Here is a 23,092-nt window from a genome sequence, read left to right on the forward strand (position 1 = left end):
TAATCTTCCACGGTTGAGCAAGGTGATTGAGCGGGTGGTGGCCTCTTGGCTCCAAGCAGTTTGGGATGATACAGATTATTTAGACCCATTTCAAATGGGCTTTCAAGTGGAATATGGGATTGAGTCTACCTTGGTCGGCCTGATGGATGATTTCCAATTGGCTGTTGACAGAGGGAGTGTGACTCTGCTGATCCTTTTGGATCTCTTGGTGGCTTTCGATACCATTGACCATGGGATCCTTCTGGGTTGCCTGAGGAGGGTGGGATTGGGTGGCACTGTCTTACAGTGGTTTTATTCCTACCTTTCTGGTAGAGATTCCAGATGGTGTTGCTTGGAGACTGCTGTTCTGCAAAGCGAGAACTAAAGAATGGAGTTTCTCAAGGCTCCATTCTGCCTCCAATACTCTTCAACATCTACATGAAACCACTGGGAAAGATCATCAGGAGGTGTTTTGCAGAGTGTTATCAATATGACACCCAGATCTATTTCTCCATATCAGGAAATGGCCTAATTTCCCTAGATGCCTGCCTGGAGATGGAAATGGGCTGAATGAGGGATAAGAAACTGACAGTGAATCAAGGTAACTAAGACAGAGGCCATTTTTAAGGGGGTAGGGACCCGAGAGATTATATCTGCCTGTTCTGGATGGGGTTACACTCATCCTGAAAGATCAGGTACGTAACTTGGGGGTGCTCCTGGATCCAAAACTCTCTCAGGATGAGGCAGTGGCCAAGAATGCTTCAGCTTATACATCGGCTTTGTCCATTTCTGGAGGTAAATGACCTTAAAGCATTGGTGCATATGCTGGTAACCTCTAGGCTTGACTACTGTAATGTACTCTACTTGGAGCTGCCTTTGTACATTGTCCAGAAACAACAATTAGTACAGAACTAACCGATCCTGCACAGAGCATCGGTGTGCTCTTTGGGGCCGGCGATTCCCCCCTCCCCCCACCTCTTGCCCCAGTCTCTCCTACCCTCCCTCGCCAGAGCATCTGTGCACTCTTTGGGGCCGACGGTTCCCCCCTCCACCTGCCCCAGTCTCTCCTGCCCTCCCCCGCCCCTCCTCCCTGCCAGTCAACCATTCACCTCCCTCAGCCGTGACCCCTGTGGAGTCTCGCCAACCGCCTCCTGGCATGCACTCCTCCCTCCTGCCCTTGCACATGTCACCCTCCTCTGGGCCCGCCATTGGTCATTGCTGCAGCGGGGGTGAGCTTGCCACATCCCCAAGCATCCCCCTGGTCCATTTACAGGAATTAATAATATAGATAGATGTGGCAGCCAGACAATCTAAAGAGACTATATAACACAAATTCTAAAAGAACTGCACTGGCTGTCGATATGTGTCTGGGTGAAATATAAAGTGCTGTTTATTACCTATAAAGCCCTTAATGGCTTGGGTCCCAGGTATTTAAGAGAACACCTTCTTTGTCATGAACCTTGTTGCCTATTAAGATCTTCTGGAGAAGTCTGGTTACAGTTGCTGCTGCCTCGTTTGGTGTTGGCCTGGGCTTTCTCTGTGGCTGCCCTGGGGCTTTGGAATATTTTTCCCTGTTGAAATAAGAACATCTCCTTCTCTGTTTTTAAGAAGACTTTCCAGATGCACCTGTTTTCTCAGGCTTTTAACTGAAGAGGAACTTAAGAGAGGATTATTTCAGAAAGCTGTTAGAAGAGTTTGGGAGTCAGACCACGGCCCTGCGTCTGACGTCAGATGTGGGGTGAGCAGGGCCTCCACGGCGGCCGGACACAGACCACTGGCAGTCTGGCTCTGCCACTGGCGCTCACACTTCTAGTCTCCCATGCATACGCAACTAGGGCAGACCCTACTGAGCTAAAGTCATGCTTGCCACCACAAGACCAGCTCTCCTCTCCCAAATGAATCATAGAACAAATCAATCCAGAATTTTCACTTGAGGCACAAATGACCAGGCTCAAACTATCATACTTCAGACACATTATGCGGAAACCCAGCTTCCTTGAGAAGTCCATAATGCTGGGGAAAGTTGAAGGAAAGAGAAGAAGAAGATGACCAGCAGCAAGGTGGATAGACTCGATTACAACAGCAGTGACTGCCCCACTGAGAGACCTTAAAGGCCTAGTTGAAGACAGATCATCCTGGAGAGAATCTGTCTATGCGGTCGCTAAGAGTCGACAGCGACGCGACTTGATAGCACTTAATCAATCAATCGCTACCAGGTTTTCATAGCAACTTCTGAATGTTGCAAAATTTGCATCCCTATGCATTGTGTTCTAACGTGTCACATAATAGACACGAAGCTGGACGCGTCGACTAACGAGGTTGGGGGGTGGGGGGAGAAGAACTGATACTTATAGTGGTTTGTGTAAATCTCACAATCCACAAGTGACAGATTCACTCGCTACATGGCAGGGGGGAGGGGGTACGGGTTAGAGAAAGGGGGACCTGGACGAGGGGGGTAATTAAGCCACCTCTTGTGATTTTATTTTATTTTTGTGTGTGCCATCTCCCCGCTGTGTATAAGAAAGGGATGTTCTGTAAACTACACGTCGGCCAACATTATTTTCACGGTTTCCGTTTATGCCCCTGCTTTCTACTCCTCCTTCTCCACGATGCGATAGTGAGCGCAAATGGTTTCTCCCGGTAGGGCGGGCTTCGGTCGTGGTGTGTGTCTGTGTGTGTTCTCGCGTTGTTTCCGCTGCTTACGGGAGGGGAAAGGGGCGGAGCCTTAAGCTACTACGGCCTCAGACCACCTCTCTCCGTCCTCCTCGCGCCGCTAGTAAAGCTCGTGCTCCTTGGACGTTCCTTTCCTGCCTTAAAAGTCGGTGAGGCTCAGCTTGAGGGGCTGGAGGTGCGCGCGTGTGTTGCGGGGGTGGGTTGACAAGAGGGGGAAGCGCCTGATTGGGTGGCGGGGGGGGGTGGATGGAGCTCAGAACGAGGCTGGGTTGTAACGGCCGCGCTGTCAGGGCCCGTTGCTGGGCCTGCTCCCCCCTCCTCCCCCCCCAGCCTTGTGGCGCGGCCTGGCCTGACCTGGCGGGTAACAAAGCAGCGGCCTCTGTTAGGTGGTGACGCCGCTGGAGAGGGAGGGAACGCGGCGGGGGCCGGGAGGGGCGGCGCGGGACCCAAGCTTAGTCGAGGCGGCGCTAGCGGGAGACGTCCCTCTCTTCCTTCCTTCCTTCCTCCCTCCCTCGGCCGTCACTACCAGCTCCTGCAGCGGCCGCCTCCGCCTGGAGGGCTCGGTGGGTAGGCCGTCTCGGGGAGAGGAAGAAGCAGCGCAGGGGAGGCGAGTCGCTTGTGAGGGCGGAGGGGCTGCGGTGTGTGGACTCCTTCCGCCTCGGCTCCCCCTTTCCCAGCCTTGGCAGCAGCGACACGAGGCGGAGCCCCCTTGGCGGTGGGAGGGGGAGGAGGAAGAAGAAGAAGGAGGGGGGAGGAAGCGGAGGAGGAGAGCAGAGCTTGTGACGGCGCTCCACACGCATCACCGCCACCTCGCATTTTTTGTGCGGGGGTGCTCCGCTCCTAAGCGGGGCGGGGGGAGAAGCGGGCTGCCTCAGGCTTGGGTGGAACCCGAGGAGGAGGAGGAGTCTCCTGGTCGTCGTAACTGGGGGATTCCATAGCTCTTAATCCTCATGACTGATCTCGATTGCAAAAATTTTCACCTCTCTTCTCTGCCTTCTAAAACAAGAGAGAACGAGTATTTGGGGGATGAGGAGCCTAGGCCTGGTGGGAAATGGCTTTTCTCCATGCTTCTAAAGCCTCACCTCTGAAGCGGAGGTTTGACTTCCCTGGAGACCGCGGGAAGGAAGCTAAAAAGCTGAAACTGCAGATCAGATTTGAGAGTGGGGAGCATATGTATCCCCCAATGTGTGAGATTGCTTGTGATTATAATGCCCTTTGAATGTTGCTATTAACTTTGTATCCTCTTCTCTTTATAAATCTTTTTCCCCACTCTATTGAGAAACCTGAAATGGCATCTCTGCTGTTGTGGTTAATGTTTATACTAAATAATTAGCACCTTCTAGTACATGTTTACAATCACTAAACTTAAGTGACTTCACTCTTTAGCTGTAAGTATAAATTGAAGAGGACACAAAAGAAATGCATCCCTTAAACATCTCAGTTGTGTATGGGGTAATGTGAAAGTATTGATGGCTCTATAGTGTCCCAAAGACCTGAAGTCGTGACCTTGCCTTGTTTTGTTCTGGTATAGAACAGTAGTTTTAAAAAAATCATAGGCTCTGAGATTGGAAGTCCCTGATTAAGGCTTAAATAAACTCAGCCCTGAATTTGGAGGTAATAGTGCTGGCAAACTATGGTAAGAACAAACCAGAAAGGAAGAAGGGAATCTGCATACAAAGGGAACGTGCATGTTCCTGATCTCCAAACGGTGTTTTGGGAATTGGCTTGATTTAGACTTCATGGAACACAAAGTGCATTGACATTTAGGGGAAGCACTGCATAAACACATAATAATCACCACTGTTAATTTGTGGAAATCACTCTTCTAAATTGCTAATCATGAACTGAGATTTACACAGTGACACTTGCATAATAAATCTGATCTAAGGAAAGATATAAGGCAGTTCCCTCAGACAGGACAAACTGGAAAAATATTGTAAAATACTTTGTATACAGTGTGCTGTTGAAATGATCACTAGTTGCAAAAAGTTGAACTCTGATCTCTCTCTAATCCCATGAAATAAGATGGTGAGTCACACTGGCTGACATCCAGAGCAAGAGATTGTGGGTGCTTTTAATATGAGAACCCACACAGCAGTAGTTTCTGCACTTTCTGAAACATGAATGGGTTTCCAAAAGATTGCAGACACTTTGGACCTTTCCTGTGCTTTGTAAGTGCTCTCTTAGAGTAGAAGTATGTTGCTGAGGGTAAAGTAGTGTGCTTCTGCTCTAATGCAGAATTTCTTGAGTGTGAGTGAGCTCTGAGAACTATTTGCATGAGACTGCCTGCACTTTGGAAAGCATAGGGATGAATGCTGCATCTTGGTCCCTGCATTCCCTTGTTCTGGCTGTTGGCCACTGACTAAGGTTTGTTAAAATGTGTCTTCCAGGACTGGGAAAAAGGATTACTTAAAACATTGGCTGTTTCCCTGTGGTGGTAACCAAAAGCTAAGCATATCATAGGAAGACAAAAGAATTAGAACAATACATACTTGCAGTGAGTGTTATGCATTCCTAGGGAAGCAAAACGCAGTGAAAGAAGCAATAGGCCTCTTTTATTCAAATGTAATTGCCTAACTCTAGACAACTCCTAAATCAGTTCTCATCTGCATCTAGGAGAGGATCTGATCTAGGAGAGGAGAGCTGGTCTTGTGGTAGCAAGTATGACTTGTCCCCTTAGCTAAGCAGGGACCTCCCTGGTTGCATATGGATGGGAGACTAGAAGTGTGAGCACTGTAAGATATTCTCCTCAGGGGATGGAGCTGCTCTGGGAAGAGCAGAAGGTTCCAAGTTCCCTCCCTGGCATCATCTCCAAGATAGGGCTGAGAGAGATTCCTGCCTGCAACCTTGGAGAAGCCGTTGCCAGTCTGTGAAGACAATACTGAGCTAGATAGACCAATGGTCTGACTCAGTATATGGCAGCTTCCTATGTTCCTATGCAGTAGTAATCCTGTTACTGTCTTGGCTACTAAATATTGTGCAGGTTGGCTTCATCAGGTGGTTTTTATAGTTGCTATTCTCATGTAAGTATGATTACTTAAACCATCATCAGATCTGAACCTTGTATATACAGTACTCTTGTGTTATAAAGAAGTGTTGTGTTTAAGAATGTTTTTAATGTTCTAAGCACAAGTTGCTTGTTTCCACAGGGTGTCTTTTATGAATAATCAAAAGCAGCAAAAGCCAACGCTATCAGGCCAGCGTTTTAAAACTAGGAAAAGAGGTAAGCCTAACTGTGTGTCTGCTTATGTAGAGTGTGTGTGTACTAAATAAATACCGAAGAGGATTTGTGAAAGTCTGGGTGTGGTGTGCGTGTGCACTTCCTCTTATCTATCCTTTGCCAAGCATGGAGAGCTGCATTGGTGGCTTACTGAAGAGTCTTCTGAATTGGTCACATTCTCACTCTTAACAGTCATGACTTAATGTACCAATTTAATTCTTTCATTGTCTTCCTCCCATCAACTTTTTAATCAGTGACTTATCAGTTCCTCCTAAAATGTTGTGTTATCAAAATAACTGAATCAACGAACTCATTCTTGCTTGCCTTTAAATTGAGAGGTTTTGAAAATCAGAAAATACTCTGATTTATCTGCTGTTCCTTGGCTGACAGGTCAGAAAAGCAATAAAATAAAAAGACACCTTGTAGTGCTGAGAAAAGCATAATATCACAATAGCAGAATAAAACCTAGGGGGTCAGCTATGGTTTAAAAGGGCTTGGGAAAATTAAAAAAAAGGGTTTTGCCTGGTGCCAAAAAGACACTGGAGTAGTGCTAGGTGAACTTTTCTTGGGAGGATATTTGAAAGGCAAGGCACCATGACTGCAAAGGTCCTCATATTCACTATTCACCTATCCTCTCACAGCAGAGGGACCAAAAGAGCCTGTAAAGACTACCTTGGTGTGTGGGCAGGTTTCTGTGGGAGAAGGTGTTCCTTCAGATACCCAGGTATCAAACAATATAGGTCTTTAAATGTGGGCACCAATAACTGTGTCCAGAAATGGACTGGCAGCCAGTGCAGTTGTATTAAAATTGACGAGAGATGCTCCTATCATTAAGATCCAAGACATAGCTGCTAGTTATTAATTGCAGTTTGAATGTCATTCAGAGTCACCCCCTCTGAAGACCATTGTATAATGAGTTGCGATAACTTAATCTGGAGTTTGTAATAGTATGGGTAATTGTGGCCAGGCTAGCTGTTCAAGAGGGCCTTATTCTGCACCAGATATAGTTGGTGAAAAGTGCTGTATTCCATAGAAGTTGCTTGGGCCTCTATTGACAGAGTTGGATATGGTGGAACCCCCCAAATTATGAACCTGATCTGTTTAGGAGTGCACCCCATCCAAAATAGGTTGTAGCTGTCTCTGAGTATACAAATAATATACCAGCAATGCATCTTTTGTGTCAAAATTGCTTGCTTCAGTCAGTTACTGATTCCAGACACTGATTCAGCATGTCCTGTCTAATTAGGAGAAGTACACTGGGTCATAGTGGTATACAGGTGATATCTCAACTTGATCTCTCAAATTGCTGCTTTTCACATAGTGATCCTGCAAGCTTGTTTATAGTTTCTGTTAATTGCAATAAGATTAATATTTATTGAGAAATTACAAAATGTAAATTGGGATCAGGATATTTAAAGGACAGTCTCTTCCAATATGAAGCTGCCTGTCCATCTAGGTCAGCTGCAGAGTACCTTATGTACATCCCACCACTATTTGATATGTTGGTGGTGGGAGCACAGGAGAGAGCCTTCTCTGTTGCTTCTAGGCTATGGAACTCCCTGCTCTGGGACCTTAAGTCCCATTTATTTATTTGATTAGCGGGGGAGAGTAACTGGCCCTATCCACCCCCAGCACAGTACCTCCATTGACTGTTGCTGGTGTCCATCTTATTTTTCTTTTTAGATTGTGAGCCCTTTGGGGACAGGGATCCATCTTATTTATGTATTATTTCTCTGTGTAAACTACCCTGAGCCATTTTTGGAAGGGCAGTATAGAAATCAAATAAATAAATAAATTCTCTCCCTCCCCTTCCTGGTTGGTTTTTCAGTGCTAACTAAGGATGTTTCTGTTCCAGCAGAACCCTGGATTGACTGGCAGATTAATTATTGTGCTGGATGCATCTTTCCTGTTCTGTGTTTTATCTGCTGCTCCTTCTCCGCCTTGATGCTTTAAAATTAATTGGTGGTTTCCAAATGATTGACATAAACTGCCTTGGGCAGTTTTGTAAAATGAAAAGGCAGTATATAAACATATAGCTCTTCTCTCCTTTCTCCACTTTACCCAGGTGCTTTCAGTTAAGGAGACAGTGACTGGCTAGAAAATTTACTCCTAACTGACTGGTAAACTCTTAAAAAGCAGTATACCGGGCTACCCACCTCGTCTAGCTTCACTTTACGAATGGTTATAGAAGTCACTGTATTTTATCATGGGGGTGGGGGACTGAGGAGAAGGAGATCTGTCAGATAAGTGTAGCTTAAACTGGTATCAACTGAAAAAACTATTTTAATGATGATTTGGGTATAATTTCATTTCAGTACTTGAATGTCTTGATGCAGCTTCACATGACTGGTGATGCAATATATGAACAGCTGTGCCAGCATATTGCCACAAAAATTGACTGTTTTGGCATTGGTGCAAATCTCAGTTCTAATATCTAGGAGTGGCAAAGGCCTCAAGTGTCTTGGGCCTTTTTACATTACTACTTCCAATCCAGCTTCATTTTTGTCTTGGGTGATAAGGACATTGCAGCTTTTTTCCAGAGACTGAGGAGCTCATAGACTATGAGGTCACTTACACAAGTGAAAACTGTGTTCCACCCAGTTCTTGGAACTGTGTGTGCTCCCAATTTTCGATTGTGTGAGTGCAAACAACTAGATAGGTGGAGGGAGAAGTAATTGTGTGAAAGCAAGGTAGGAGGAGAAGCTGTCCAAGTTTTCCTCCTACCTTGCTTCCACACAATCACTTTTCCCTCCTCTTATCTAATTATCTGTACGCACACAACTGAAAATTGGGAGCACACACAGCTCCCAAACCTGGGTAGAACAGTTTTTGTTGCTGTGAATGACCTCAGTCTTGTGTCCCTAAACATTTTTTTAAATGAAATTTAAGAGGCTGCATGCTTAAGCTTATCTAGGGAGAAGCTTGCGTATGATCAGCTAATGTAGGCTTGATTTTTTAAAAGTACCTTTTATAGTATAGCCTGCTGTTTAGTAATGCAGGACCTCATGCTACTGAGAGAGAAACTGGTATACATTGAGTGAAAAGCATGATTCCAATGAGTAGATAGTGCCTGGTGGGTGGAAATGGCAGAGAGAATGTTTAAACTACTGTGTTGATCTGTTTGCACTTGATGACTGAACAAGGCATTCTAGAGAACACTAATGAGATTATACTAGAGTATTGGCCATAAGAACAGCCCTGATGAATCAGGCCAGTCTAGTCCAGCATCCTGTTTCACACGGTGGCCCACCAAATGCCCCTGAAAAGTCCACAGGCAAGAGGTGAGGGCATGCCCTTTCTCCCTGCAGTTACTCCCCTGCAACTGGCATTTAGAGGCGTTTTGCCTCTGAGCCTGGAGGTGGCCTATAGCCACCAGACCTGTCCTCCATGAATTTGTCTACCCCTTTTAAAGCCGTCCAAGCTAGTGGCCATCACCACATCAACTGGCAGAGAACTCCATGGATTAATTATGTGCTGTGTGGAAAGAAAAGTACTTCCTTTTGTCAATCCTAAATTTCCCAGCCTTCAGGTTAATGGGATAATCCCTGGTTCTAGTGTTGTGTGAGAGAACAATCTACCTCTGTCCACTCTCTACTTCATGCATAATTTTTTACACCTCTATCATGTCCCACCATAGTCACCTCTTTTCCAAACTAAAAAGCCCCAGATACTGAAGCCTTGCCTCATAAGGAAGGTGCTCTAGGCCCCTGATCATCTTGGTTGCCCTCTTCTGCACCTTTTCCAGTTCTACAATGTCCTTGAGATACACTGACCAGAACTGCACACAGTACTCCATATGTGGCCACACCATAGATTTGTATAAGGTATTATAATATTAGCATTTTTATTTTCAGTCCCCTTCCTAATGATCCCTAGCATGGAATTTGCCTTTTCCACAGCTGCCGTGCACTGAGTTGACACTTTCAAATAGCTGTCCAGCACAACCTCAAGATCTCTTTCCTGGTCAGTCACGGACAGCTCAGACCCCATCAGTGTATATGTGAAGTTGGTCACTAGATGATAAATCTCATTATCTTAAGTGGATTACTTAACACTATACCGAGTCCTAAATGCATTAATTGGAAGCAAATCCCGCTCATTTCAGTGGATACGTCTACATATTGTTCAGACTGGAGTAGCAAAAAACTATGACCCTATCTGGTAATTGCTATAAGTGACATGACTGAATGGAGTGGCCTATAAATAGCCAGATATTAGTTCTTGGAAATTAAGATTTGAAGTGTGACTGATATCTTGATATTCCTGCTGCTAGATGTTCGTAGAGCCACAGCAATCTACTAAGTCTCCTGGTGTCTGACAATAACAGCTTCTTGTGATCTGGTAGACATAAGTGGCGTTCTGAAACTAGGAATCTATCTATATAATTAATTCCTGTAGGGGGGATGCGTGGGGATGTGGCAAGTTCTGCAGCCGCGACCAAGGGCGGGCCCAGAGGGGGCGACACGTTCAAGGGCGGGAGGGAGGAGCACATGCCAGGAGGCGGTTGGAGGAAGATGGGCGGTGGGCAAAGCCCCGCCACCCCGAGGAGGATGGCAAAGCAGCCATCCTGAGGAGGAGGGTGAGAGGATGACGGGTAGCAAGCAAAGCCCCGCCGCCCCGAGGAGGGCAGGCAGCAGCGCCACCCTGAGGGCGAGAGGGAGGCAGGAGGAGGACGGGCGTTGGGCAAACTGACGCCACCCTGAGGAAGATGGCGAGGCGTAGGTGGGACAGCCTGGCCCTGGCCCTCCAGGGGGCGGCGGCATGTGGGGAGTGGCTGGGCCCAACTAGAGGCGCAGATGCTCTGCGCCTGGGTCCACTGGTCTATTTATTCAAGGCTGTTGTTGTGGTAGATAGCATCTTATTTGCAAGCCTGTGATGACTGAGAACTTTTGCAAGAGGTGTTGCAAGAGTGTGTATGTGTGAGAAAGAAGGACTAGAATATTATTAATTTGTAATGGTTTAGAAGTAGGAACAGTTCTTGACCTTATAGTGAGAATTACCTTACTTGTGGTAAACTGGTGTCAGAATTTCTGCTTGAAATCTAAAAGGGGAAATACCCATGTTTATATAAGATTGAGCAAGCATTAAGCTGATTTAATCATAAATGTTGTACTTGTGCTTTCCATAACATGAAAAGTGGGCAGTATAATGGCTGATAAGATGGTTGGTGTGAACTTTCTGATGCCATCTCAGAACAAGGATATATGTCACATAGAAAACTCTTTCATCTTGCTAGATGAAATGCATATATTTTACCTATGAATAATTTATTTTTAACCTTATTTTTACTGACATATTCATTGAAAACTGAATTTACAGAACCATATGTTCTGCAGACATACAGAAAGAGAGGAAAGCAAAAGTAGCACAGTAGTTAAAGGGCCTGTCCTGTCTAAAGTGCTGTGTAAATCTCTGCAAAAATTCAAATGGGTCGTGCAACATTGGATCGCTATTCCTTTGGCCATTTCCCACATAATATGCAGCACGTTAAATCCACCTGTTGACTTGTCAATGTACTGTACTTAGCACCATGTTGCATTCTATTGTGGTGGCTGTACATGTCTATAAGCAAAACTTTAGTCACTGTATTTGGTTACATCACTTGTAAAGCTGAGGATGATGGGAGTAAGAGATGCTGATGAGTTGGATTTGGAAGGAACCTGCCTCTACAAAGACCATGTGGCGCCTCAGCCCTAGAAGATGCAGCTGCCCACTGTTTTTTTGTGGGGGGTTTTTTGCGGGGGGTGTGTGTGTGTGAATGGACAAAGTGCATAATTGGCACTTTATTTCCTGAAACCTCTTAACACTCAAATGGTATTTCAAAGCTGCCCTAACCCGATCTTCTGTTTGCCTTAACAGCATCTATAACAGTTTTTGGATCCAATACCTACATTATATTCTGCTCTTGTATTCAAAAACACTTGTGTCAAGGTATCTAATAAATACACTATGATTTGTTTTGTTTATTGCAGATGAAAAAGAGAGGTTTGACCCCACTCAGTTTCAAGACTGTATTATTCAAGGTTTAAATGAAACTGGCAGCGACTTGGAAGCAGTAGCAAAATTCCTTGATGCTTCTGGAGCAAAACTTGATTATCGCCGCTATGCAGAGACACTCTTTGACATTCTGGTGGCTGGTGGAATGCTGGGTAAGCTTCTTTATCTTGGCTCTTTAGCTAACAAATGCACCTGTAAGTGTGTGCGATCTAATTGTCAGAACAGTTAAAATGTGCACAATGTAGCATGGCACACTGATAGTATATACTTAATATTTTACTTGCTATATGGTGTACAGAGGTGGTGTGCAATATAAAGAAGCACCATTGTGTCTTGTGAGCTGAACACCCTAGGGCAGTGACTTCCAACCTGTGGTCCTCCAGATATTGCTGAAATACAACTTGTATCATCCCCAGCCACAATAAATTATGGCTGGGGATGATGGGAGTTGTAGTTCAGCAACGTCTGGAGGACCACAGGTTGGAAATCGCTGCCTTAGGGTAATGGCACCTAAGGAAAACTACCGGTTGGCATTCAGCCATTCTCCCAAAAGGCTAATTGGCTGTAAAAGGTGGAACTCCTAATTTTTAGCATTGGGAAATACGTTGGTTTAGGTCACTATGCCTCCTTAGTCTAAACTGTTGGCGTTTACTTGCAGTCATACAATGTAATCCTAAACAAGCTTATTTATTTATGAGAAAGTCCTGCTGAGTTCTGTAGGGCTTACTCCCTAGCTAGTTTTCGGCCTCTTTCATTGCAATATGTTTAGAATATTTAAGGTTTATAGAATGCAATGAAGGTGGTTTTGCAGACTAAAAACTGAGTTTCAGCAGGTAAGTTGTTCGAATCTAGTAACCTAAATCTCAATTTCTTAATAGCCCCAGGTGGTACACTGGCAGATGACATGATGCACACAGATGTCTGTGTATTTGCAGCACAAGAAGACCTAGAAACGATGCAAGCATTTGCTCAGGTTAGTTCTAGAAAAGAAGCTTTTCTTTATTCTACCTCTTTGCAATATAATGGCCCTAAAGGCAAAACTAGTGTAATGGTGACTTGATAAAGAGCTGCTGTTTGCACCCTTGATTTTCTGGAGTCTAATCAATGCTTGTTTGTAGGTCTTTAACAAGCTGATCAGGCGTTACAAATACCTGGAAAAAGGCTTTGAAGATGAAGTCAAAAAGGTATCCAGCTGACCTTACAAGATCTTTGTATCCTAGCCTTGTAAATTTATTTATTTATTTATTCAATTTCTATGCCGCCCTTCCAAAAATGGCTCAGGGCAGTTTACACAGAAAAATAATAAATCAGATGGATGGATCTCTGTCCCCAAAGGGCTCACAATCTAAAAGAAACATAAGAGAAACCAGCAACAGTCACTGGAGGTACTGTGCTGGGGGTGGATAGGGCCAGTTACTCTCCCCCTGCTAAATAAAAAGAACCACCACATTAAAAGGTGCCACTTTGCCAAGTTAGCAGGGGACTAAATACATTCACAAGTTGTTAGTTGGTCAATTCTTTTACAGCCTTCCTGCCCGTGTATACCTCTGCTAGTTGCTTATGGCCTAATGGAGAGAATACAGAATTGACTTTTTTCCTTTTTAGTTGGCAGGAAGTGGGGTGGGTATCTTTCTTGGGAGATAAAGCAAGTGGCTGTTTACAAGCTTCATGTAAGATTTCTAATTGCCATTTATTTGGATTCTATACCACCTTTCATAAAATTCATCCCAATAAAATACATGTAAACTGCCTTAGTAGTGGACAGTATATAAATATGCTAAATAAAACTCCATAAAAATCACATCACAACATTAAAATTAGTTAAAACAATGAGAATAAAAGAACACCAAAAAGCAACAGCCATAAAAAAGGCAGCGGAGCAGAGAAACATGAGTAACCCCTAATGGTAAACGTTTGAACAAATAAAAAGTTCTTTAGTTCTTGATGAAACCTCTCTCTGAAAGCAATAGTCTCCCACTGCTTCCAAGAACACACTTCTTCAGATATTTGTGACTTCAACTGTTAAAGTTTCAGTGCTGACTAAACTGTTCTTTATCTTGCAGTTGCTGCTATTCTTGAAAGGTTTTTCAGAGTCTGAGCGGAACAAACTGGCCATGCTGACGGGTATTCTTTTGGCCAACGGGAATCTTAATGCGTCCATTCTCAACAGCCTATATAATGAGAATCTAGTTAAAGAAGGTAACTGCAGTAAACTAACTCAAATTTTGGGGAAAATATTCTTTGAGACAAGCCATTCTGATACCATTGCATGTTCTTCTGAAGCGTTGATTTCTACTATGGTACATTGTTGTCATAAAATATTCAGAACTTTGTACAGTCTGGTCACAATAAACCGAATAAAATACCAGTTCAGAGAGGTGTTCTCAGTGAACGAACTGAATCCAAACCTAAGATACTTTGGTTGCATTGAACTTGAACTGAACCCATAAATACACTGGTTTGATAAGCAGGACTTTGCTTACAATTGTGTGATTGATAGGGATGGGTCTGGACCGGTCCGGACCTTGTGGGGGGGGTCTCTTTAAGAGCGGCGGGAGGGTTTACTTACCCCTCCCGCCGCTTTCCCGCTTGGCGCCGTAATCAATAGTGTAATTGGGGCGGCAGGATCCCTCCCTGCTGCCCCTTCCCCGCTGCGGCTCGCTCGGCAAAGCTCCCAGTAATGCTTTGCGCGCACGTTGTGTGCACGCTTCACGTCACTGATGTGCACGCGCAAAGCATTACTGGGAGCTTTGCCGAGCAAGCCGCAGCGGGGAAGGGGCGGCAGGGAGGGATCCTGCCGCCCCAATTACACTATTGATTACGGCGCCAAGCGGGAAAGCGGCGGGAGGGGTAAGTAAACCCTCCCTCCGCTCTTAAAGAGACCCCCCACCCCAGTGCCAGACCGCAATGTGGCGGTTCCGTGCACACCTCTAGTGATTGATATCTTGTTTTTCGGTGTCTTACTCTGATGGTGTGTGTCTGCAAAACCCTCTTTTTAAAAAAAAGGAATAAGTAGTTTCTCATATTGATATTGTGAGTTGCATTACAAGCAAAAATTTGATATCCTGCATTAAATGTGTCTAACCAATTTGAGGTGTCTGAACTGGTTACTGAACCATTTCTTAGTGTCTGGAGAGAAAATGCTGAATTGATGTGAACCAAAACTGAACCCAAACCTTTAATGACTTTATTCTTTGGAATAAATTCAAGTTAAACCTAAGTCTGGTTATTTTCAAATAATGTTGGAACTGTGTAAGAAGCGAAGGAGAATGTAGTACGGGCATAATATTCAGAATGGTACTAAATGGTCGTTGAAGCCAAAGGTATACTAGAGGCGGATTCCTATGCAGTTTGGTAAGCTTTGCTTTCTGTGCAACCTCACTTCTGGCTTATGAGCATGTTCCTCTTAGTGACTTATCCAGATGTCTGTCTTATAGTCTATGTTCAGATGAGAACCAAGATCTTAGTTTCTGAAAGCTGTGCCAGACTAACCAGTTTTGCATTTTCTTGTAGTGAAACACAAATGTCTCTGTTGGTTGTCCAGTGCATTTAGTGCAGTTATTTTTGTATGTAACCTTGGCTAACACCTCAAATGTGTTCTCATGAACCCAGTCTTTAGTATCTTGTTAGAGCACTTCTCACGATCTGTGAGAAGAGCTTGCAGGTGGTCTGCGGGGAAGGAGGGTTTAACTTACCTTCCCCACAGATGATCAGCTCTTAGCCCCTGGGCGGGCAGATTGCCCGCTCAGATGAGCAGTAGCTCCCAGGGTCTGGGTGCTAGGATGCACTACTGTGCATTGCCCCACCCCCCAGAGCCCAAATAATGAACTGCGCAAGTGCATTTCTGGGATCCCCTCCCCTGAGTGTACCAGCCATGGCTGCAAGCTGCCGCAGCTGACACACAATCAGGAAAACGAGGGTAAGGGAGCACTCACTCACTTAACCTCATTTTAAATGGGACACAACGTGGCGGGTTTGCCACCGTGTAGCTGCCAGGATCGGGCCCGATCCCAGTGGTTCACATGAGGTGCAAAACCAAGCTGTGCTCCTTTAGCCCAGTTTTGCACACTTGTGTGAATAGCCTTGTTGTGTATTAAGATGTTTCATTATAAAGACTAGTATTAGCCTGGGAGAGGAGTGGAGAATTCTGTAGAAGAGCAGCAAAATATTCCCTGAGAGGAAGGCAAGAAAGGATGCGCCCAGGCCAGGGAACTCTTGCCCTCAGCTCCTGAAAAGACCAAGAGCCTGAGATGTTTTATTAATCTTCTGTAATTTGCTTCTTTTAATATTGTAAACTGCTTTGGGTGCCTTTGTCAAGGCAGAAAGGCGGTATAAAAAGTAGCAAATAAATAAATGAAATATTTTAAGTAACCATGCAACTTCTCATGCAGGTGTTTCAGCAGCCTTTGCAGTAAAACTGTTCAAATCATGGATAAATGAGAAAGATATCAATGCAGTGGCTGCTAGCCTTCGTAAAGTCAACATGGATAACAGGCTGATGGTAAGTAGAGTAGGTGGCCTACCTTTTTAATGCTGAAAATGGAATAACCTCAGCTGCCCGGTTACTTAATTGCACTCTACAAATGATCGATATCAATGTTGCAGGAACTCTTTCCAGCCAACAAGCAAAGCCTTGAACACTTCACGAAATACTTCACTGATGCAGGATTGAAGGAACTTTCTGAGTACGTCCGGAACCAGCAAAGCATAGGGGCTCGTAAAGAACTACAGAAAGAACTTCAAGAGCAGATGTCACGTGGGGATCCATTTAAGGATGTAAGTACAGTTGCCTACTCTTCTGACTTTTTTCTTTTTTAAATGCCAGGACTCTCCCCAACTAGCAGAGTTGGTAATTGGCATCCTAACATTGAAATGATGTAGTTGTTTTGCTTTAAAACAAAAAACTGAGAACTACAATGTGTCCCTGGCTAATTATCCTAAGACCTCTGTAATGTATTGCTACTTCTGTAAAACAAGGGTCACTTGTTCCTCTCGAGGCCTGAGGTAAGTTATAAACAAACTATAACCTCCATGTGGAAAAGAGATCTATGCACAACTCATTAAAATTGTGTCCTTAGATCATCTTGTACGTCAAGGAAGAGATGAAGAAAAACAACATATCTGAACAGACTGTGATAGGCATTATCTGGTCTAGCGTCATGAGCACTGTGGAATGGAACAAAAAAGAGGAGCTAGTAGCAGAACAAGCCATCAAGCACTTGAAGGTATTTCCATACTGTTTGTGTGAACTTGCTTTGTGGGTAGTATTGCAGATTTGCATGTTTGTATACTCTCCTAGATTGCTAAAGTTGAGAGGATAGACTGAGGTCTGGCTTCTTCAAAGAGATTTTTCATAAGACTCTACTTAAAAGCTTCATAATTTGAATAAAGCAAGCCTGCTTAGAGTGCAGAGCTCCTGAACCTCTGGAAAATTATGTAATGCTAGTTTGTAAAGAGAGAAAGGGAAACTGAAAATTAGAAGCAGTAATTCATAGGATTGGTTTTAAGATCTCCTACATGCTCTGTTCAGGTGCTGCCTTCCAGTATTGGACACCTAATCTTTTCTCTAATGCTTTTTTCCTATCAAGAGTAGAGGCCTATTTTGTTCATGTTAAATATTACAGCTAATATGACTTCTCATATGTCGAAATAGTGGTGATTGGTTAATAACTGCTTATTCTAGCTATCTTTATCTCTGCTATGTGACAGCTCTGGCTAGATCTTTCTGAAGAAGACAGCTCAGTCTTCCCTTCCTGATTTCTATTGCTGCCCAAGATCTTGGGTTCTCCCTACTCACAATTCCACTTGCACCCTAACTACTGTGTTTGCCTGAACAGAAGGCAGCTCTGCATTTAAGACAATGCCTTAGAAGATAGTTAAATACAGATTATAACCTGTTTTCAAAAGAAACAGGACTCAGAATTCAAAACAGTCAATTTAAAATCTAGTCTAGAAGATTGTTGCAACTACCATTGCATATTAAAATCTTCATTGCCCACATTTTATCTCTGAATTCTTTTTTTGAAGAAGATTATTTTAGAAGTTTTCTATAGAAAGCTGTTTACCAGACTTAAATGACATGCTTTCCATGTGTAATACTTTAGATTTGTACATGATGGTTGGTGAAAGTAACTGTTCTTGTAATTTCCACAGCAATACAGCCCTCTTCTTGCTGCCTTTACAACCCAAGGTCAGTCTGAACTGACACTGTTGCTCAAGATTCAGGAGTACTGTTATGACAACATCCACTTCATGAAAGCCTTCCAGAAAATAGTGGTGCTCTTCTATAAAGGTAATAAAACATTATTTCAAAAGTGTAATTCAAGATCAGGGGATGATGGAAGTTAAAATATAACTGATCATTCCTTATGCTTAGCAGCAAGGCCCCTATCTGCGAGCAGAAAACTGTGACCTATGCTCATTATTCCACTATAGACTACTGTTCCTCCCACTGAATTGAAGTGGCTTTTAATGGTTGGTCTGGTAAAATAAACGTTGACATTATGAAGAACTATTCTAATAAACTGCTTTATGCTTTTTGCTGTTCAGCTGTAAGATAGCTGATCTCATGTGTGGTGTGAAGCATTAATAAGACAGAGCATTTATTATGCTTGTGAAATCACATTAAATACAATTCATATTTCCTGTTGTACATAGATGACCACACATGTAAAAATTGCTCCATTTTTGTATATTTGTTGCAGTTGCAATATATTCCCCTCTGGAATGGAGACTTCAACCTGTTCTAGGCTTAGTTTTGAATTCTTGTATAGTGGGACAAAGGCCAAGCAGCTTGATACTATCCAAAGTACTGTATCTATCCTGTTGAGCTTTGCAAAACCTAGCTTCTGAATATTGCAATTCATGCAATAGATGTGAAAATGAAAGAGGCTGGGGGACTTTGCTTGCTAAACGGAGCTACTTATTTGGCAAATGCTTTTACTGTGCGATACTTTTGATTACAGCAGAACAAACAAAAAAACCATGGTGCATAATTCAGTATTACTTCAAGCCCTGAGTGTAAGTCGTCAAAAATTCCATAATAAACGTGGGGCATTGATTGGGCAGCTTAACTTTCTGTGTTGATGTAAAAAGCATGTCTCAGCTGAACTACCATCCATCCAACACTCAAGATACATAACTCATAAAATGCCTAAACTTGTAATGTCTCAAGGAGATTCTTTGCCTTCTCAGGGCTGTAGCTAACAGTGGTCTGGTTCATTCAATAGTTCCCCCTTCTTAATCATGTGGGCTGGTTCAAATGGGGGATGTGCCATTGTATTTTGAAGGGGGAAACTCTTAATAAAAAAGTTTTAATTAAAAAGGGCGGAGGTGTTCCAAGAGAATGCCCATCTTGACATAGGCGGAACCGGGAGTGGGGGGGGGGGGCAGGCAGGGCATGTGCCCTAGGCACCACTGAGGGGGCGCACTGGAAAATTTGCTGGCTTTAAAAACAAAAACTATCTAAAAAGGCCTATAAGTGGCTTGTTACATGGCAGAAAATTACAAAAATTTCTGGAACAAGTATATTTTATTTATTTTCATTCATAAATGCACTTATGTTCAAGTTGTTTTGTAACCTAGAAGGTCTGAGTGAGAACTGTGAAGCATGTGTTATGCTTTTATTTTATTTTATTTTTCTTGTGTGTGAACTGCTCTCCAATAACTTGCAGGGACTTCAGGTTGCATCTGGCCAACATGTGAATGCAGCACCTCCATTCCAGAGGAGATGTGTGTTAAAGGGCTTTAAAAGCCTCGTGTGAAAAACCTCCCGGAATCAAACTTTACTGAATTTGTTCAGAATTCTGAAAAAACGAACATAGGCCCACCCTGCATGGTTGAAAGTCTCCTTTGCTTATCTGCAGCAAGGGGGCCATTTTAATAATTAGCGTTGCTACACTGTGTTCTAGGCATTAAAAGTAGCACAAATATATAGTACTCAGTGTATATCACTATATACTGTGAAGTGTGTGTGTATGTATGTATGTATTCAGTGAAATGTATTTCCAGGCAGCATACTTACTTTGAAATATCAGACGTAAATCCTTGGGGGCCTGGGGTGTGTGGAGGCCCTGGACTTTGAGGGGCTGGGGGCCCATTTTAAAATCTTATCTTGGCCCATTCCAACCTTGCTATGCCCCTGGCGGTCACTACACATGGGTTTCTGCACAGAAGAAACTTCCATGTAGAAAATGTGTCTCTTGTAAATTGACCCTGAATTTTCCAGCCATGACTGGGATATCTGAGAGTTAGAGTCAATAATAAAAGAACAGCACACTGCTTGTGACAGGAAGGGGCTAATTACAATGATTTCTTAGTCTGGCAGGAGCTGGTTTTGGCCCTGGCAGAACTTGGCTGTCTGCTCCTGTTGCAAATTCCTCTGTCTAGTGTGGCAAACTAATGTATCCTCCTCCCTCTTGGTGTCAGAGTAAGCACTAGTGTGTTGAATGCACATATACCCCATCATGAGCCAACAGTCATCATAAGACAAAGGCTGGCAGGAATCATTCACTGGTTTATAGACCCCCACCACCACCTTCTTCTTCCCCTGTTTTGCTAGTGGCTATTTGGGCAGGTGATCCTCTAGGTCAAAGTCATATTTTTAAAAAAGAATGAGATGAGACAGAGAAAATGACACTTGGAATCCTTGCATAACTCCTGACTGTTCTAAGTCTTTTACAGAGATGGCTCATGTTTTCAGGTTTTGATCAACAACCATGTCTAGATGGTACAGTGTTCCTTTTAACAGAGATTTCCAGATATTGTTGACTACAAGTCCCATCATTCCTGTTTGGACAGGGGCGCAATTTCAGTGCTTGCCCTAGGCTCTATTTTCCCTAGTTACGCCTCTGCATCTTGATGTCCTCCCAACATGTGTCTTTACCATGTGTGGGGAGGCAGTTCATCTGATTTGCTGCTCTATGCACAGTCTAAATACTGGTTGGGACAGGGGAAGTATACCTGAACTGACCCAATAGATGTGGAGGGAAATGGCCTAATGAGCATAGTTTTTAGAGCACTTGTGTTCAAGTAATTGTACACTAGAAAACTCATGAAGCGATGAATAAGCTACATGTACCAACCATGATTGTTTTCTCAACAGCTGAAGTGCTAAGTGAAGAACCCATTCTGAAATGGTATAAAGATGCTCACGTTGCCAAAGGAAAAAGCATCTTTCTGGAACAAATGAAAAAATTCGTTGAATGGCTCAAGAATGCCGAGGAAGGTAAGTGAGCCTAATGCAACGCCATAATTATACAAAGTACTAGTTATTACCTCTACCAGTGCTTATACACTTTACCTTATACAAAGTGCTTTCAAGCCCTGTACGGCTTAGGTCCGCGTTATCTTAGAGAGCACGTTCTTCTGCATGATCCCCACCGCACATTAAAGTCACCTGAGGAGGACCGTCTGTTACCACTGTTCGTCTGGTGGCAACTCAGAGGCGGGCCTTCTCTGTAGCTGCTATCTGTTTGGCCTGGCCTTCCAGGGTTTTTAAACTGTTGCAAACTGTTTTAATTGTTGTAACTGTTCAGCCTTGTTATCCAGGTTTTTTAACTGTTTAAATGTTAGCTGTTTTATGCTGTTTCTATAGTTCTGACTTTAATGGTAGATTGTGATTGTTTTTGATGTAAACCGCCCTGAGTCATTTTTGGAAGGGTGGTATATAAATTGAATAAATGATGGTAATTAAGGCTAATTGTTATAGAATTGCGTAAGCATACTCATGAATAAATACTGTGTTTTTCTTTCAGAATCTGAGTCTGAAACTGAAGAAGGTGACTAAGTTGTCAAACTGTCAACAGTAAAGCAAACAGGAGCTGTAGATAAAATGTCATGTCTCGTGTCCTTCTAATTCTTACATCCTACCTCCCTGTATCAAGCATGATATAAGGGCTCTCATGGCAAATTTTATTTTTGTGTTTTCTATGGTTATTAGAGAACACTGGATTTAGGTTTTTAAAACCATGTTAGTAGCTTACAGGAGCTATCGATTCGATTCTAACATTGCATTAGTCCTTTCAGTTACATTCTACCTCCTGTATTTTCTACTGTAACATAATTTAAGGCCTTCCACAATTTAAATTCATTTTATCCCTGGGTTTTCTACAAAAGTTTACAAGTAGACATGATTTGGAAAACAAAATTTGTTATAAAAATTCTGTTTGCAAATTAAACTGTACAAGTATCCAAAGTCAAGAGGCCATAGTTGTGTGATTTTGTGTGAAAGGTCACTAGACCTGGGCAAGGCTAGTGGTTTCCCAAGTCCCCCCTTCATTGGTGAGCACTGCAGTTTGCAGCCATCTGTGATGGTCAAACCAAAATTTGCCTTCAGCTTACTTGTACTGATATTCTTGCACAGTATTTGGCCCTAGTTACAACTGACTTAACCGTCCATATTCTCCACTTTGGCAAAATAAGAATAGAGCAGCATTTCCCCCTTAGTTTTTAGTGGAAACAGTGAAAGAATTCTGAATATTTTGAAACAAAGTTTGCATTGACAAATGTTAATACTGAGCAGTGCTATAGTGGACAAAAATTTCTAAATGATTTAAGCTGAATGTTTAAAGAGAATAATTTAGTATGTAATATTGTGACCTTGCTAATGCAGACTCATGTACCCCTGCCTCTGGATTTAGGAAGTCATAAACTTGCCTGTATTTAGATGTATGGGTGTCTTGCCACACTCCCTTGACATTTCTTCCACTCAAAAGATTCGGGAAACAGCAAATCACTTGCATTACATGTAAAAAAAAAAAAGTCTGGGCCAGTTCTTTCCTACATGTGAGTATGGGCATGCAATTCCAAGGCCCCTCTGTGCTTGCCTGCCTCCCCCCCTCCCCCCCGGCAACACATACTCTTAAGAACCAGAATGTACATGGAAGTGAAGAAGAAACCTTTTGGCTGAAGAAAAGGGCAGTTACAAATGGGATGTCCAAAAGCAGTAGATCATCTATGGTCATTATGCCCTTATGTGCTTAGATACTATTTGGAGCTTTGACTGAGACTTCTATCAAGTTTTGTGGTAATTCCCAAGTGTACTTGCTAGGATGGCCCAGATCACCCATAAAGGAGTGAGAGCATATCTTCCTTCCTCTGGTTGGTTGCCTTGTTGGTCCCATATTGAAGGGCTTCCCTCTTTCCCCCCTTAACAGGTCCCTTAATTTGAATCTTGTATCAGAGGTAGACATATTATTTTCTTCATGTCTCCGGTAAAAGTGT

The 23,092-nt window shown here is 43.3% G+C and overlaps 1 protein-coding gene across 6 annotated transcripts; it reads left to right on the plus strand.

Moving 5' to 3' along the window:
* Window positions 1–2,649: 2,649 nt before the first annotated feature.
* On the plus strand, window positions 2,650–22,069 carry BZW1 (basic leucine zipper and W2 domains 1). 6 transcript variants are annotated; one of them, XM_053282980.1, is made up of 12 exons: window positions 2,650–2,801; window positions 5,802–5,875; window positions 11,845–12,021; window positions 12,748–12,842; window positions 12,988–13,053; window positions 13,933–14,068; window positions 16,261–16,370; window positions 16,475–16,645; window positions 16,948–17,094; window positions 18,023–18,161; window positions 20,973–21,095; window positions 21,625–22,069. In XM_053282980.1, exons 2-12 carry the CDS (start codon window positions 5,812–5,814, stop codon window positions 21,654–21,656), a joined length of 1,260 nt encoding a protein of 419 aa, XP_053138955.1. In that variant the 5' UTR covers window positions 2,650–2,801; window positions 5,802–5,811; the 3' UTR covers window positions 21,657–22,069. The 6 variants fall into 6 exon arrangements, with proteins under 6 accessions (XP_053138955.1, XP_053138956.1, XP_053138960.1 ...); XM_053282981.1 differs by having other exon boundaries at window positions 2,677–2,797; XM_053282985.1 differs by having other exon boundaries at window positions 2,715–2,827.
* The last annotated feature ends 1,023 nt before the right edge of the window (window positions 22,070–23,092 follow it).

Source organism: Hemicordylus capensis, chromosome 1, assembly GCF_027244095.1.
Source record: "Hemicordylus capensis ecotype Gifberg chromosome 1, rHemCap1.1.pri, whole genome shotgun sequence".
Taxonomy (NCBI): domain Eukaryota; kingdom Metazoa; phylum Chordata; class Lepidosauria; order Squamata; family Cordylidae; genus Hemicordylus; species Hemicordylus capensis.

What these genes read in the sequence shown, in the direction of transcription:
- BZW1 (XM_053282980.1), top strand. Translation starts at nt 5,812, where the DNA reads ATGAATAATCAAAAGCAGCAAAAGCCAACGCTATCAGGCCAGCGTTTT. An exon ending in TTTTAAAACTAGGAAAAGAG is followed by an intron (nt 5,876 to 11,844) that starts GTAAGCCTAACT and finishes TGTTTATTGCAG; the next exon opens with ATGAAAAAGAGAGGTTTGAC. An exon ending in TTGAAGATGAAGTCAAAAAG is followed by an intron (nt 13,054 to 13,932) that starts GTATCCAGCTGA and finishes TTTATCTTGCAG; the next exon opens with TTGCTGCTATTCTTGAAAGG.